General features: G+C 36.0%; 1 protein-coding gene across 1 annotated transcript in view; it reads right to left on the bottom strand.

The window, feature by feature from the left end:
- Positions 1 to 7,320: 7,320 nt before the first annotated feature.
- The window catches only part of PCSK1 (proprotein convertase subtilisin/kexin type 1), a 39,479-nt gene continuing 31,403 nt past the window's right edge, over positions 7,321 to 15,396 (bottom strand). Inside the window, exons 10-14 of the mRNA XM_015831940.1 lie at positions 14,126 to 14,359; positions 13,281 to 13,438; positions 11,389 to 11,522; positions 9,124 to 9,285; positions 7,321 to 8,463 (exon numbers count right to left, since the gene is read on the bottom strand). Coding sequence (XP_015687426.1) covers positions 8,116 to 8,463; positions 9,124 to 9,285; positions 11,389 to 11,522; positions 13,281 to 13,438; positions 14,126 to 14,359 — 1,036 coding nt within the window. The 3' untranslated portion in view covers positions 7,321 to 8,115. The remainder of the gene's footprint in view (positions 8,464 to 9,123; positions 9,286 to 11,388; positions 11,523 to 13,280; positions 13,439 to 14,125; positions 14,360 to 15,396) is intronic.

The raw sequence follows: 15,396 nt of genomic DNA, 5'->3' as shown, positions 1-15,396 counted from the left end.
TAGCTAAAGATGCTGGTAACCTTTTACCACAATTCATTTCTTTCCATAGTTTCATTGACAAAGAACTGGCAATGTGAAAAGCAATTATAAATACTGGACCAACTCCTTGGGTGAACTAGAAAATAGTAGGCAGCAAAGGGAAATGGAACAGACATGACAAAAGCCTCTTTGTGTTCAATTTGCAATGCAGTAATTAAATATCTTTCTCTGGGCCTGAACCTCACACCCTTCTACACATTGCAGAAGTAGGTACATTTGCTCCTGGGCGGGAAAAGTTTCAGTGCTGCTCTGGGCAAAATGGTTAACTTATTCTGGATATAAAATGCTCAATATTTTGAGCATGGATTTCTGGGGTGACTCCATGGACCTGAAATAATGCTCAGATTGATTACAAAATTGGACATGATTTTTCTGCTTGAACTTTTGAACCATGAAGAATTTGACTGAGGAGGCAAGGAAGGAGAATACTAAAAATCCTGTCTCCAATTTGTAATGTATTTTGGCTGTGTTAACAAACAAAGCCCTGATTTACTTAATATAGTTTACTGGATAAATTATAATTGTCTGGTTTGACACAACTCATTAACTTACAGATGAGCCACATTAGGCTTAACTGTTCTGATGAACCCAGCACTTATGTGGAAAGGTCCAATGGAAACCATGGTTTTGATTTTTGTTTCTTTTTTCCAGCATTTCTTTCTTTCTTTTCTCCTTGTAGCATTTCTTACTTTAAGAAGAAGGTACACCATAATTAAAGGACATGCATGTAGAGAATTTAATTCTGGACTAATTTCTCATAGGCAATTATGAATTTTAGTGGCAAAGCGACCCTGGTCAGTGTGAAACATGGGCGCAAATTTGGGTGAGAAAATAGCCATGGAGAAAATTGTTGAGAAGATTCATTCTTAGAAGTCTGGCCTGAAGGACACTCACTGTAAACCAAGAGTGAAAAATGGAAATAGTGCTTATCCCAAGATGAAGAACCAATACAAAGGTGTTGCCGGACAGGGATAGGTTCAATATCCTTAACATTTCCAGCTATTATCTAACATCTGTTTTTTTAAATCTTTATCACTGAGCCACTTTCTATTTGATTTGCCATTTGAATTATAGATTATGGAACATTCCTTTCTTATCAACCAGAACATTTGCTAGGTCATGGGATATAGATATCCTGGTCTATATCCAGGATGTTACACTGGTTCACCACTTTTAATGAGACTGGCATATGGCATAGACTTTATTAGAGTTGAGTTTTTATTGCTTTATTCCACAAAGAAACACAGACCTCATTAATAAATCTGCAACTATTTTGCTGTAAGTGCATTTTCTTATCAGGCTGCAGGAGCCTGCATTACTGCTTATTTAGCATTCAGAGCATTTTATTGAAAGCAAGCATTATTAAAAAAAACATTAAAAGATAATGTAAAAGCAAATCCATTTATACCTGACTACCAATATTAATCAGACTGGAGTTGGGGGGGAAGCACGCTTCTTTACCAGCTCTATATTCCAAGTTAAAGAAATAGTTAAATAATATCAATATTCAAACAATTTTCCACATAATCTTCTCTTTCTAGTATCTTAAGTAAAGATAAGTTCTGTCTTCTGTGCCTGGCTGTCTCCAAATGAGAAAACAGGCCCAACTGCAAATAACTTACCATTTCAGAATAACTGTCTTTACTTAATTTCCCTCTTCCCATATCTTTTTCCATTTTTCTGTTCCCCTATCCTTGAATCTCTATTGAACTTAGCATCTCTCATAATTCTTTCAATAAGTAAAGGTCATACTGGCTGGAAATTGTCTGAAATATAGCTATTTCAGACACTGATAGGGACAACTCAGAAGCTTGTAGGTGTATTCTCCAGAATTCCCCTTGTTCCTCCTTTTCCTCTCTCATCCACCTGATTGGAATGTCACATCAAAATGTCAGACTTTTGCATCGTGAGGTCTTTAGATGGGATCACTTCTCTCTCTCACCCTCCATCAATTTGGGGTGTATATATGTATGTTTGCCTTTCTGAGGAAATGTCAGAAAAGATGCCTAGAGCACATGTACCGTAATACCTGACATTAGGGACTGCATCATGGTGATAAGGTGGTAAAATATTATTTCTCCAGTTTTACCACAACCACTAATCAAACATGGCCCTTTTTTGAGCGATCGCTCTCTACTGGACAGGGATGAGCCTTAGGACCATCTATTGGGCAGCTATGTGAGGTGTCTCAGGACTCGATGCAGTCACTCGATGTTAAACAGGTGCATGAAATTATTGGGGGAGGTCATCTGGCAGTTTGGAGTCAGGTATCATCAGTGTGTTGATATTACTTAGTTGTACATCTTTACCCCTGACTAGTCAAACAAAGGATTGGTGTCTTGTCCTTGTGCCTAGAGGCTAATGAGGTCTGGATGGGGAGGAATAAGGTCAGGCTAAGTGCAACAAGATCAAGTGGTATTTGTATAGGTAATTGGTTCTTCCAGTGTTGGAGATATTACATGTTTGCTCTGAATGTGGTTGCATATGCTCATTCAAGACAGGTACATAATCTGGAGAATTTGTCCTGGACTCTAAGGACTGGAGGCTAAAACATACAGTATGAAGAATGGTTGCAGGAATTGGATATGTCTAGTTTAGTGAAAAGAAGGTTAAGGGGTGACATGATAGCAGTGTTCCAATATCTAAGGGGCTGCCACAAAGAAGAGGGAGTCAAGCTATTCTCCAAGGTACCTGAAGGCAGAACAAGAAGCAACAGGTGGAAACTAATGAAGGAGAGAAGCAACTTAGAATTAAGGAGAAATTTCCTGAGAGTTAGAACAATTAATCAGTGGAACAACTTCCCTCCAGAAGTTGTGGGTCCTCCAACACTAGAAGTTATTAAGAGGAGATTGGACAACTATTTGTCTGAAATGGTATAGGGGTTCTTACTTGAGCAAGGGATTGGATTAGAAGACCTCTAATGTGCCTTCCAACTCTGTTTTTATTATTCTGCTGTTTGAGTAGGTGGCAGTTATGACCAGGAAGGTCTTTGCAAAGGTTCAACTTCATTCATGCTTGTTACTGAATCAAGAGGCCATCCATACCATAACCCGTATTTTGATCACTTCACAGTTGCTCATAGATGCTTCACCTGAGTTGTCCTTGTAGATCACTCAGTAATCTCAGCTAGTCTAGAATGCAGCAGCACGAGCATCAAAGGGTAAGGTGCACTATGTAATACCCTTGCTAAATGAACTTACCAGTTGGCATCTGGGTGCAATTTAAAGTGATGGCTATTACCTATAAATAGCATTGGGCTTGACTAATTAAAGAACTACCTGTTTCATAGTTTCACACTCTGCTGATCTGCTTCTGATCCTGTTGATTAAGCAATACCATTTAATATGACTGAAGAAGTGGGCCTTTTATGTAACAGCATTACAATATAGTCCTCACCTCATTTGCCTTTAGGTGGCCTTTAAAAAGCTCCCCCACTACCCCAGGCCTTAAACTGGTCTGTTGGTCTGTTCCCCTTTGAGAGTATGTTGTCCTTTGGACATAGTTTGTTTTTTATATAATGTTATTTCTTTTAACTTGTGAAGCCATTCAGAGTCACTTTGGAGCTGGGTGGCCTAGAAATTCAACAAATATATCACAAAATTTGGAAGCTGATTCTTGTAACAATAGCTGGCATATTCTTTTTTTATTTATAAGAAAAATAAACATTAATTATCTCACCTCTCTAAGTATTGTAATACAAAACAAAATTTTCACTCTCCTGATTCTGTTCATTAACACAGTATGCTCCCTCAAAAGCAATTGTTCTAAAATGTGCCTCTGATGCTGAAGAAAATAAGGTTATTGTACTTTCATAAGTCTTCTTTAGCTTGTAAGTATTGGTGCCTGCATATGGACAACCTGATTTTTTCACTATGATGAAGGTGAATTAATCTAAATATGTAGCAGGAAGAAACTACCCTTCATGTTTCCTAAGAAATTCTAGACATTTATTATGAACAGCTCTGAAGAGAGTCCAGTTGGGAAAGGTTGACTCTAAGCCAGTGGTTCTCAACCTTTTTAATGCCGCGACCCCCAACCGGTCGTAAGTCGAGGACTAAACCGGATGTAAGTCGAGGACTACCCAACCGGTCGTAAGTCGAGGACTTTCCCTGCCCGGGAGCGCCACGCATCATGGTTCCGCCCCCTGTGCCGGCCGAGTCGTAGCTGGCAAGCGGCAGAGACGGAGCAGGCCGACCACCAGCTGGCCCAGCCCAAGGGAGGTAAGGCACCCGCCGGAAAAGGGGAAAAAAATGGCGGACAGCCTTGCTTGGCGACCCCCGTGAAATGGTTGATCGACCCCAAATGGGGTCGTGACCCATAGGTTGAGAACCGCTGCTCTAAGCACTGCATTAACAAATCACATCCCCCCATATAAATGTTCCAACTGTTGGCTTCTTGCATTATAGTAGAGAGCAAGGTGGCCTACCTTATTATCAGCAAATTCATGTACTGAAAACAGCCACCAAAGTTGCTATAAATGCTGCCTCTATTATAATAGTTCCTGCATTCTGTTTAGCTTTCCATGTCTTTGTTCAGCAATTAGGCTAATGTTTCTAATATCTTTCATCTAATTTGTCTTGGGAGTTGCTATGGTGTTGTGTTGCTTTACAAATGGTAAGACCACACAGGCTGGGCTCTGCTAACACATTATGTTGTATTATGTATAATGTACGATTAGACAAATGTAAATTTTAACATTACATCACATACATGTGGCTGTTGTAATTACAACATGCCATCCAAAAATCTTTATTGGACAAAACGGTTTTGCTCAAATAAAAAATTGTTATTTATTTTTAAAGTTTCTCATAATTTATTCTTCTTAAATTATATATGATAAAAGCTTTAATACTTTATAAATACCTGTAAAGAAAATATAATGTTCATTTTCTTTGACATAAAACATTTTTGTATTTCATTTTACATTTTACATTGTCACAAACACATACTGGCACCAAGAAAAGACTTAACCAAAATAGTTTAGCATTCTGGGGATTAAGTCTAGGTTGGAAACATTCACATTATCAGAATTTGCACAAGATTAATTTAGATTTCATTTAATTTTGGCTACAATATGGATACTGACTTAATCAAAGAATAAAGCATAATTCATGTCTATGAAGGAGCATGACAATCTTATGCTGTACTAATAACTGCTGATATTGAATGGCAATTTACACTATAATAATGCTACTGCTTTTCCCTCTGGATAGAAATTTGTAAACTTCAAATCTTGACTGGATCCACACATCACATTAAGCATTTTAGCAACATTTGGAACCAGGTAGCATAAAACCAAACAAAAGTTATATTAAGGAGATGTATGAATCCAGCCAAAGTGATATGTGCAATATATGTTCCTTTTTTTGACTATTTAGTAAAGGAAATGCCCTATAATTTGTTGTGTGTTTCTCATAAAATCAGAGGCTGGAAAGTTTCTTGCAAATCTTTAGTGCAACCTCTGCTTAGGGCAGGAAATCTTATACCAGACAAATGATTGCTTGACCTTGTTTGAAGAGTTCCAGGATCAGAGGCAACTTAACTATTCTCACAGTCAGGACATTCCTCCTAATTTTAAGTTTAAATGTCTTTCTCTATAAGAATTCTATTCATTGCTTCTTGTCCTACCTTTTGTCATTGTGGAGAATAAAACCACATCCTCTTCCTTGTGATAGCCTTGTAGTAATGTGCAAATCTTGAAATCTATTAATGCTTTCTATTTAGATGATTCTCTCTCTGAATTTTCTGCTGCTCTTATTGTAAATACAGAATAATGGTGAAAAATACTAATGAAATGTATTCAGCATAAAAATAATACCATGTTTAAATTAAGGGGAAAAGGGACAATTATAATTCTTTTATTATAATTTCGTTCCTTTAATAGAATTTATCAGGACTGCAGCATCAAAACTACATTATCATAAAAACCTCTTCCCAAAATATCAAAATGTTTAAAAAACAAGATTTTTGCCTTCTCTGAAAGGAATCAATAGCTGCAGCTAAGAAGTGTGTCTGATTTCATGCTGCTCGTGACTGCTGTCCTCTCCATGCTGATCATGCTGGACCACATAGACCATGATCAGAATGGATACTGGTGTCTTCCCATGCAATTGATGGAGAGATGATATCCCTATTGCTCCATTTTTATAGGTGGAAGCACACGACTAGTAAAATAAATGGAGAATAAGCTTTTCCCCAAATGATATAATCTTTTGCTTTGAGATCTTAAGCCATGTATTGGCTAACTATGGACTGCATGAATTCCCCCAGCCCATTTTTGCAGCAACCAGAACCAGTAATATCAACTTGCTAAAATTCAAGAAGGCTTGATTAATCTAAGGCATGGTGGTAACCTATGTGCCTAGTCTAATGTTTGTGGCCCCAAATGTAATTCTGAGGCAAAAAGAGAGCATTTTGGTAATATGATTGTTTTGATTTCAATAACTTGACTGCATGTACTAAAGGCATGCACTCTGATTTATATGTTATTTTGAATCTTATTGATGATTTTTCTCATACCTATAGTTAAATGAGAAAGTGATTTTTCAAGTATAGTTTGAAATCTGTAATCTGCTTTACTTACACCCGTTCTTTTTTTCTTCTGATCTTGCAGCCTTTTTATGCCTATTTTTTCTTCATTTGCTTCATGATTTCTTTCCATATTTTTATCTATTTCAGTCTCTGACAGGCTTCAGCCTAATACTTATTCTCTGTAAATGCTGCCATGTCTAATGTAACAATTAAACCAATTTTTTTAAAAGAAAAGAATATTTTATTATTTTAAAAAGCCTCTCTGCCCTTTGGTTAATGGCTTCTTGTGTCAGTTTTGAACCGATAGCAGTCTCTCAATTGGGTGAAAAGTGTCATCAATGGCTGAAAAATAGAATACCAATAATAATGCTCTTCAGTGTTTTCACATTTATATTTAGAATTTCTTTCTTTTTTAAAAAAAAATATCTCTCTTCTGAGAACTCTGTCGCTTGAAATGTGTGAATCTGAGAGCCTAACAGCGCTGATATTCATTCATACAAGTGAAGGAGATGATCTAATGCTTTTCCATTAGGACTCAATTCCAATTGCCACAGACTGTTTTTGCTAGCAAACTCTTCTTGACTTGACTGAAATAAACAGGACAGACACTTTTGATTTTCCCAAAATCTGTGCCTGATTTGGCTGATGTAATAAGGCGTTTCCCTGATAAAAGGAACACAGTGAAGAGGTGCCCTTTTGTTGAAAATGTGTTGAAATTTACCAAAGGAGGAAAATATGTTTTTAAAAAGGAAGCTGTGAGGGAAAAGAAACTAAAAACTGGATATAAGGTAAATTACATTTCAATATTTGGGCTGAAAGAAATTGGCAGGGTATTGTGAGGATACTGCCTTGTTTTTTCTGCAAGTCTTCCCCATGAATTCAATAGAGTTGTAATCCTATGCATATTTCTCTGAGTATCAGATCCACTGAAATCAATGGGATTTACTTCTAGTAAACATGCATAGGATGGTGCACTCTAAATCAGTGGGAAGATATATATATTCCAAGTTTTCTTCTACCTGAAATACTATTGGTTGCACATTTAGCTTGGGCCCCTTTCAATTAAATATATGATATACCTAAAACATGGGTGTGACTTTCTAGTTTCAAAACTGAGATGAGAGCCACTAAAGAGAGGGGCTATTTTGTGCCCAGGGACCATATTAGAAAGACAGACAAGTCTCCTAGTATTCCAAACAATGTTACATTTTGAGATAGGTGAGCAGTAATAAAATCTAAAATATTTATAGTTTGTACAGAAAGGGTAATAAACACAACTGTTGCAGTGACATTGTGCTACTTCCTTGAGAAACTGGTTTTACTCATTCCTGAAGGAGGCTGCCTATTTGAAAAGATTATAGATTGCTTTGAATAAATTGGTTGCCATTTCATATCTATCCAACTTTTTGTTTTGCTTATTCTTGAGGCAATTGATAAATATAGAATAATACCAATTGTACTCATGGAAAGATGCCAATTACTTGAAATTAGGAGTGCAATGGAGATGTGAATATTTCCAATCTAGTTTTCTGCCAAGGACTGTTTTTAATTTTCCTCATTTAGAATATCAATCAAAGCTTGTAGTAGTCTGTCATCCCTGTGCTTATATGATTTTGAATTGTAAAAAAGGTCAACATAGTCACTATATAGAGACTCCTCTGAGTGTCTCAGCTCAGGGCCTTGGTTTAGTTTCTCGAGAGCTTGATAGAAATGTTCATATGGAATATCCGTGTTTTCATTTAGCATCTTCTTTGGTAAATGATTCCCAACCAACTGACTATGGAATGCATTTTGAAGTAGACGGAGCATTGCATCAGAGGGAGCCACATCTTGGTTTTGCTGTTTGCTCCTAGTGCTTCCTCTCACTTTGTATTTGTCTTGAGTCGTATGGTCCTGAAAAATAGATACGAGGGTACCAAATGTCAGGAGCTATTGATTATTATCAAAAGTAGGTCACAAGTTTCCTGCAAAAGTTGTTTGAGCTGGAAATTCTGAGAACAAAATTACAGAATTCTTTGTGTGGTGCTAAACATGTGTAGCTAGTTATACATGTTTGAGATTCAGCACACTTAAGATGCTCTAGAAACCTGTGGAGAAATTTTGCAATGGCTTGGGGAATCAGCATATTCAGGAAGTTTATGTATGAATCCTACATGAACTAGAACATAAGGAGTTTTTTTGAACCATATGCATTACTAACTATTGACTAGACAAAGAGCTAATAAGCAGAGGACTAAGGTAATAACAAATTTTCTAGTGTTGCTTCTCCAATTTTTTTGCAACTAGTGCTTTTGCATAGCATATTGGCACCACACCAGGAATTTCTTGAACTACAACAACTTGCTATAGTTTTTATGCTAGTCTTTCATAAATTTGTCTTTAAAATCCATCTAATCAAGTAGTCATGATCAAATGTAATGTTGGGAAATACCAAACCACCTGAGAGGGAAAAACTATGTTGATTTAGAACATGTTAATTTAGAATAAAAACCATTCTCACTTATTTCACATTTTATAAAGAAATCATAGATTGGAATAGATTTAGAAGGGTACCTCCATGGAGTCTATCATCTTTTCCACCCCTCTCCTGTCATTTTGGACAGTGTTGTATGATGTATAGATGCGAGGTTGCTTCATATGTTCAGGTCTTGTGGAAGTGCCATGCAGAATCAATTTCCAGTTTACAATTCTGCCTTCATTTTGCATTCTTTTAGACTGAGGAAAAGAGTAATTGTCAATCTTTTATAGTCCATCAGTTGAAAAGATAAAAATACAAGCATATTACAAAAACTTTTTAAATTTAAAACTATTTAAATCTGATGATATTTATATACTCATATATATAGTTACTTCTATTAAATGTACAGAGATCAAACATAAATATTTTATTTAAAAGAGTAACAACCATTTTTAATAAAGGGAGTGGGAATCTTATTAACATTTTACTATCCCATGCACTTTCTAAATATATATGTAAATCAGAACACATTAATGTCTCCAAACATACTATATTACCAAATGTACAATAGAGCTTACAGCTCAAAAATTGGTACACAAGAATGCATATATTTTATAAATGCCTACTATATAATCTAGGGTAAAGTATGTACAAAACTGGATTATGTTCAGATAACGTATTCAAGACTGGATAAAATGTACATTTTGAGAACCATAACTATGCATACAAATATTTATGCATAAATGAGCTGACCATAGCTTAGTTTTTTTTAAAAAAAAAATTGAGTAGAATGAAATGGATACATCACCACATTTCTATCTTGGAAGCATCCCCATTCATTTCCATCTAAATTGAGTTATAGTTGATGAGCCACATTCCTAAAGTATTTTAATTGTTATGCAATTCTCTATTTGAAGTTCACAATTTTCCCACTTGGCATTTCAGGAGACAAATGTGATTTTAAAAAATAAAAGTCATAGTCATTATGTTTCTTAAATAGGCCCCAAAAGTACCAGTTCACTTAAAAACTGTTATAAAATCCTAAGAATAAATTCTATTCATTATCAGCAGTGAATCTTAGTAAAAATCCCATTGGTAGCAGTGATTAAAGTTAAGGCTCATTGGCGCAAGAGTTGCTTTCTAGAGAAGCAAGATGCCATGAATTCAGAAATACTGCTTTCTCTATTTGCCAGTTTGCATTGAATTGCTATACTCTTTAACCTTTTAAGTCATCAGGCATTCTGTTTTTAAATAAGCGAATAAATAAATTGTCCATATTGATAATTCTCTTATTCTGTATAATCGCTAATACAAATACTCCCACCCACCAGTGATCAACTAACTAGATATTTTTCACTGATGAATGTTTGTTTTCAACATATTCATTGGGATCACTTTTAGAATAATCATTTCTAACATTTTAAATCAAATTTGAGTTAAACACATTTTCAATAAAGGAACGAAGCTGACACCATGAGGAAAACATTTTGACTCTGTGATTAATTTCTCAACAAAATATTTAATTTTTTCTGAAACGATTAGCTGCAAGAAATATATTTACTAGTTGACCAAAACTAGCAAATAGACCTATCCAGTATGAATTACCATTCAAAGAAAATCTCTTTTTTGCCTGTAGTATAAGTACCAGGTAATTGCTGCAAAATTTTGTCTTACTCTAACAGATATACCAATCCACAATTGCAGTTCTGCCTTCTTAAAGATCTCAGGCAATATTAAAATATTTGGCTGGAATTTTTCAAAACTAAGTCTCTAGTTCCTACCGAGGTATCAAGGAAAAGGCAAAAAAGAAGTCTATTTAATTAGAGGAGTAAGCTGTCACATAATTTCAGTATCTAGCTTTAGTTGTGAAACATTTGATAATTTATTCATTGCTAATATTATTTTATGCCTATTCCATCCACAGCTCAATAAGGGGTTTTTTTTTGTGGGAAACTAGTTTTATAACTTAGTGCTAAGGGAGTAAGGGAAATTATAGTTCAATTTGAAGTCAGTAGAAACTTTTCACCTTGAAATTAAAGGCCATGTTTTAGAATAAAATCAAAGGAAGGAAAGAAGGAAGGAAGGAAGGAAGGAAGGAGGAAGGTTTTCCAACTGAAGCACTAATATTATTTGACAAGAGAATACACAAGTAGGAACATGATACATTTAATTTTATATTCAGTAGTTGGCCACAGTATCCACTGAAGTGCAGTAGTTGGCTGCACCTATCCACTGAAGCTGCAGAAAAATTAGTTTTCATTAACCTATTTTCTAACTATATTTACTTGAGCTAATCATGATTATGTTTTGCTCTATCTTACTTTAAGTTTGCATCCACACATACAATTTTTCCTACTCACCATATCAACTATTTTTAAAATCCAGGTTCCTGTTGGATCCTCACCCCAGGTGTGAACAGACATAAAATCCCAGTCCTTAAAACCATAAGGTGATTTATCTCTTTGCCGTTCAGCCAGTAAGACTGTTTTGGTCCCTGAATCAGAGAAAAAAGTGACATTCCAATATGGGATAATATAAAATGCAACCTCAGGCAAAAGACACACAACCACAGTTTCATCCTCTGTACCCTCAGAATCATCTTTGCGTCCTCATTGCTGCCATCTTCACAATGCTGAAAACTCACCATGAACCAGACAGGAATCTCTCTAGCTCAGAGGTCCCCAACCTTTTGGGCACTAGGGACCGGTTCCATGGAGAGAGGTTTTTCTGCGGATTGAGAGTGCGTGATTTTGTGTGCTGCCTGCATCTCCTGATGGGGCTTTGCTTGTTTGTGTGGCCCAGTTGCTGGCATGCTGTGGACCGGTACAGGTCTACGGACTGGGGGGTTGGGGACCCCTGCTCTAACTGACCAATAATGCAGTGCTGTCCAGCAACAGCCACCTCTTTGTTCAGTTTAGGAAGCCTGAGAAAAAGGTGGCAAGGTATTGATTCTTGAGCTTGAGATGAGCTAGAAGTCAATCAACTCAGCTGCAGAAAAAGTACTGAAAACTTGGGCACCTAGAAGCATAGGGTCAAAATTTTCAGGCAGGAGACTTTCACATCTTTCTTCGACTTGGAGACACCACTAACAGAAACCTGCACGCAAAGTTTCTATGTGCAAAACAGTCATTCCTTCACTAATCATCAACCTTCCTAATTTCAACTTATTTTGCAATTAGCAACCTATTTTCTTCAAAGCACTTCTGATCAGAACTGTAAGAACAAGTAGAAGATGTTAAATGAATACAGAAGGAAGATGGCTTCACCAAAAATCATGCCTCTTTTTCTTCTGCCACAAACTCAATTAAAACCCCCCAAAAATGTCAGAAAGCTGTGAAGTTTGAGCAGAGGAGGAAAATTGCTCTGTTTGCCCATGTGCCATTCTAACTTTAACAGAGAAATGTTAAAGTAAAAATGCCATAATATGTGGCTTGCAAAGTATGAAATTAAAAATGCTGTCTTATTCTAATAAGCTAAACAACAATGACTGGATATGTAAGTCTATGTTCAGTGTGCCTTCCATAAGAGAGATGCATAGTTTTGTTAGAACTACTTTACACTAACAGTATTGGCATTAGTATTTTAAGAGCATACTGAATCAAACTGCATGGAGACCAATTTAATAGACCATTAAAAAAAAGTCAAATTATGGAATTTGCTATCACCAGATAAAATAAGACATCTGGTTAGGCTTATAAAAAGATGAAATAAATCCCAGGGGAGGGACTATCAATAGCCAATAATCTTCACTGTAGTTCGTTACCTCCAGAAATAAAAGAAATATCAGTTCTAATGAACTACAGCATAAGAGAACTATCAGCCTCCTGTCTGATTTATGAAATGCATTGGGCTGGGACAAGGTAGATTCATTAATGCTGAACAGGTAAACTGAAACTTTAGAGAACCTTTAGAAACAGCTAAAGCACTCTTCTGAAATGCTACTGATTTGTTGCTCTGTCTCTTCCACTTTAATACAGCAAAGATGCATGATTTGGCTAGATAATACAAATGAAGTGCATGGTTTAGATAGCATCAGTTGCTATTTGACTGATTCACACTATCCAAAATGTTCTCACAAATATATATTTTTATTTGAAATTTCAGGATATTGTTTTCGTTAATTCCATTCTAATATGTTGGCAAGTATTCCTTTTCTCAATGTATGCTTTATTTTTGTATCTGTTGAGGTATTAAAACAAAACTGTGCCACAATTACTAGCTAGTACAGAAATAGATAATGTTATGCTCTTACCTGATGGGGAAGTCAGAGTCACGTGAAGGTCACCCCTACGGGAATATTCAATTGTTGCTTCAAACTGTACATGTTCCAAGGATTTAATGGCATTTTCTTGACCTTCACAAGCTGTGGTAGGAATTTCAATGGTAACTTCACCACTAGCTTTTAATAACCTGCCAACAAGATTAGAAACTTAATTTACTTCATGAAGTTCTGATGCAGTTTTAAAAATCTGCAAAGTTTATTTATTTACTTATTTCTCATATATAAGAACTGCCCATCTCCCTCATAGCGGGATTCTGGGTGGTGTACAATGACAACATTAAAAACATAAAACCAGTAAAGTTTTGCTTTTGTTCAAAGTTTTGCTTTTAAAGAAAAGTTTACATAGTTGCTTTTTACTAAGACAGAAGTCCTTCAAAGCAATTTTAAATTCCCATAAAGCTCTGAAGCGCAGTTAAGGTTTATTGAGGAAAAATACCAAGATAATTTATTGTTGCAGGGAAACACTGTTCAAAACAAATATAGATGGTGGTGGGCCCCAGCTGAAGGATGATTGAGCTGTCAGATTTTACATGCTACTTGTTGTTCGGGTAGATTGAATCTGGTTTCTTTTGCATGCAAAGTGTATGCCATAGTCCCCATTCATTCCCTCCCCCATTCGTCTTGCAACTGTTGCTGTTTCAGGATCTATAAGGATTTTTACTATGCAATTAGATAGTAGAAGCACTGCCAGATGGAAGCAGTCACCTAGGGACAGTTGAAAAAAATGTTATATGGGAAGGCTATGGGTTTCCATATGTTTCTGGATCAGAGTTCAGCTAAAAACTAAGCTAAAATACCAAAGTGTCAGCTCTTACCTCGGCTGAAAGTCATTGTCTTTAACTATGCATTCTTTCTTCTCTGGCACTCCTTTCCAGCTTTTGGGATCAGCCAAATCTACCAGTGCTTTAGCATTGAGTAATCCAAATCCAAATCGGCTGTTCACCATCAGTCCAGCTCCGTTCTTCTTCCATCCTGGATTGTTGGCCAGTGGATCGAATTCAGATGTCCAGACTACCAAATGTTGCATATCCCTCCAGGTAAGATTAGGACTGTCACAAACAAAATTCTAGTTAATTTTGATCTTAAAGCATTGTAGTCTTTGCCCATAATCCACTATTTTAATAGGCACAGAATACTTTTCACCCCCCCCACACACCCCAGTGAGTCAGTTAGTTAAAGCATAAGCATTCAGTTAAGAAGCCCCAGTAATCAGCATCTCTCTACTGAATTTCCACCAGTATTTTGTTTTTAACGTCATAAAAGATTCATACTAAATGCAGAAACCTACTTAGAGACAAAGGAACTCTGTTCTTTGCTGGGAAAATAGATCAGCTAATCGGGTTGCCTTATTATACAATATTTATTATTCTATTCTATTTGAGGAGTCTTGGTGATCTCTGAACTTGGTTGTTTTCTTGCAGACATTTCATTACCCAAACTAGATAACATCATCAGTGCTAGTAACATCATCACTAGCACTGATGATTTTACCAATTTGGGTAATGAAATGTCTGCAAGAAAACAACCAAGCTCAGAGAACATTTCAACTCTGAGTTACAAATATTCTCATTTATTGGTTCTATTCTATTTATCATTGTGTTATATTTGTTCTCTACTGTCTACTTATTAGTGGTTTTTCTGATTCTTGTCTTCAAGTCCTCTTTGAGGAGAGTTTTTGAAAAGTTTCAAAGAATGGAACTGCAATAGTACTATTAGGACATCAAGAAAAAGCTCAATAATCACAATATAGAATTAGATTGATCATTCTCTTTACAATCCCATATCAGTTTATCTGTGGTTGTTCAGGTCTACGTATCCAAGAAGAAAATTTTACTTCAGCTTTTAATGTCTGTTTGAATATTTTATTTTTATTTTTTTTTATTTATTTTTATTAATTGCATTTATATCCCGCCCTTCTCCTTTCGGACTCAGGGCGGCTGACAAATGATAAAAAACTAACATACATAATATTACACCTAGTTAAAATTTAATTAAAACGAAATATTTGAGAATGTCCAATTAAAAGTAATTAAAACCCCTATAAAATCCCCTAGGCCAGTCCCGCTTGCTGGAACAACCACGTCTT

This window comes from Protobothrops mucrosquamatus, unplaced genomic scaffold (assembly GCF_001527695.2).
Source record: "Protobothrops mucrosquamatus isolate PMUCROS unplaced genomic scaffold, P.Mucros_1.0 scaffold_290, whole genome shotgun sequence".
NCBI classification, from domain to species: Eukaryota; Metazoa; Chordata; class Lepidosauria; order Squamata; family Viperidae; genus Protobothrops; species Protobothrops mucrosquamatus.
This window is presented reverse-complemented; position numbering and strand designations above follow the sequence as displayed.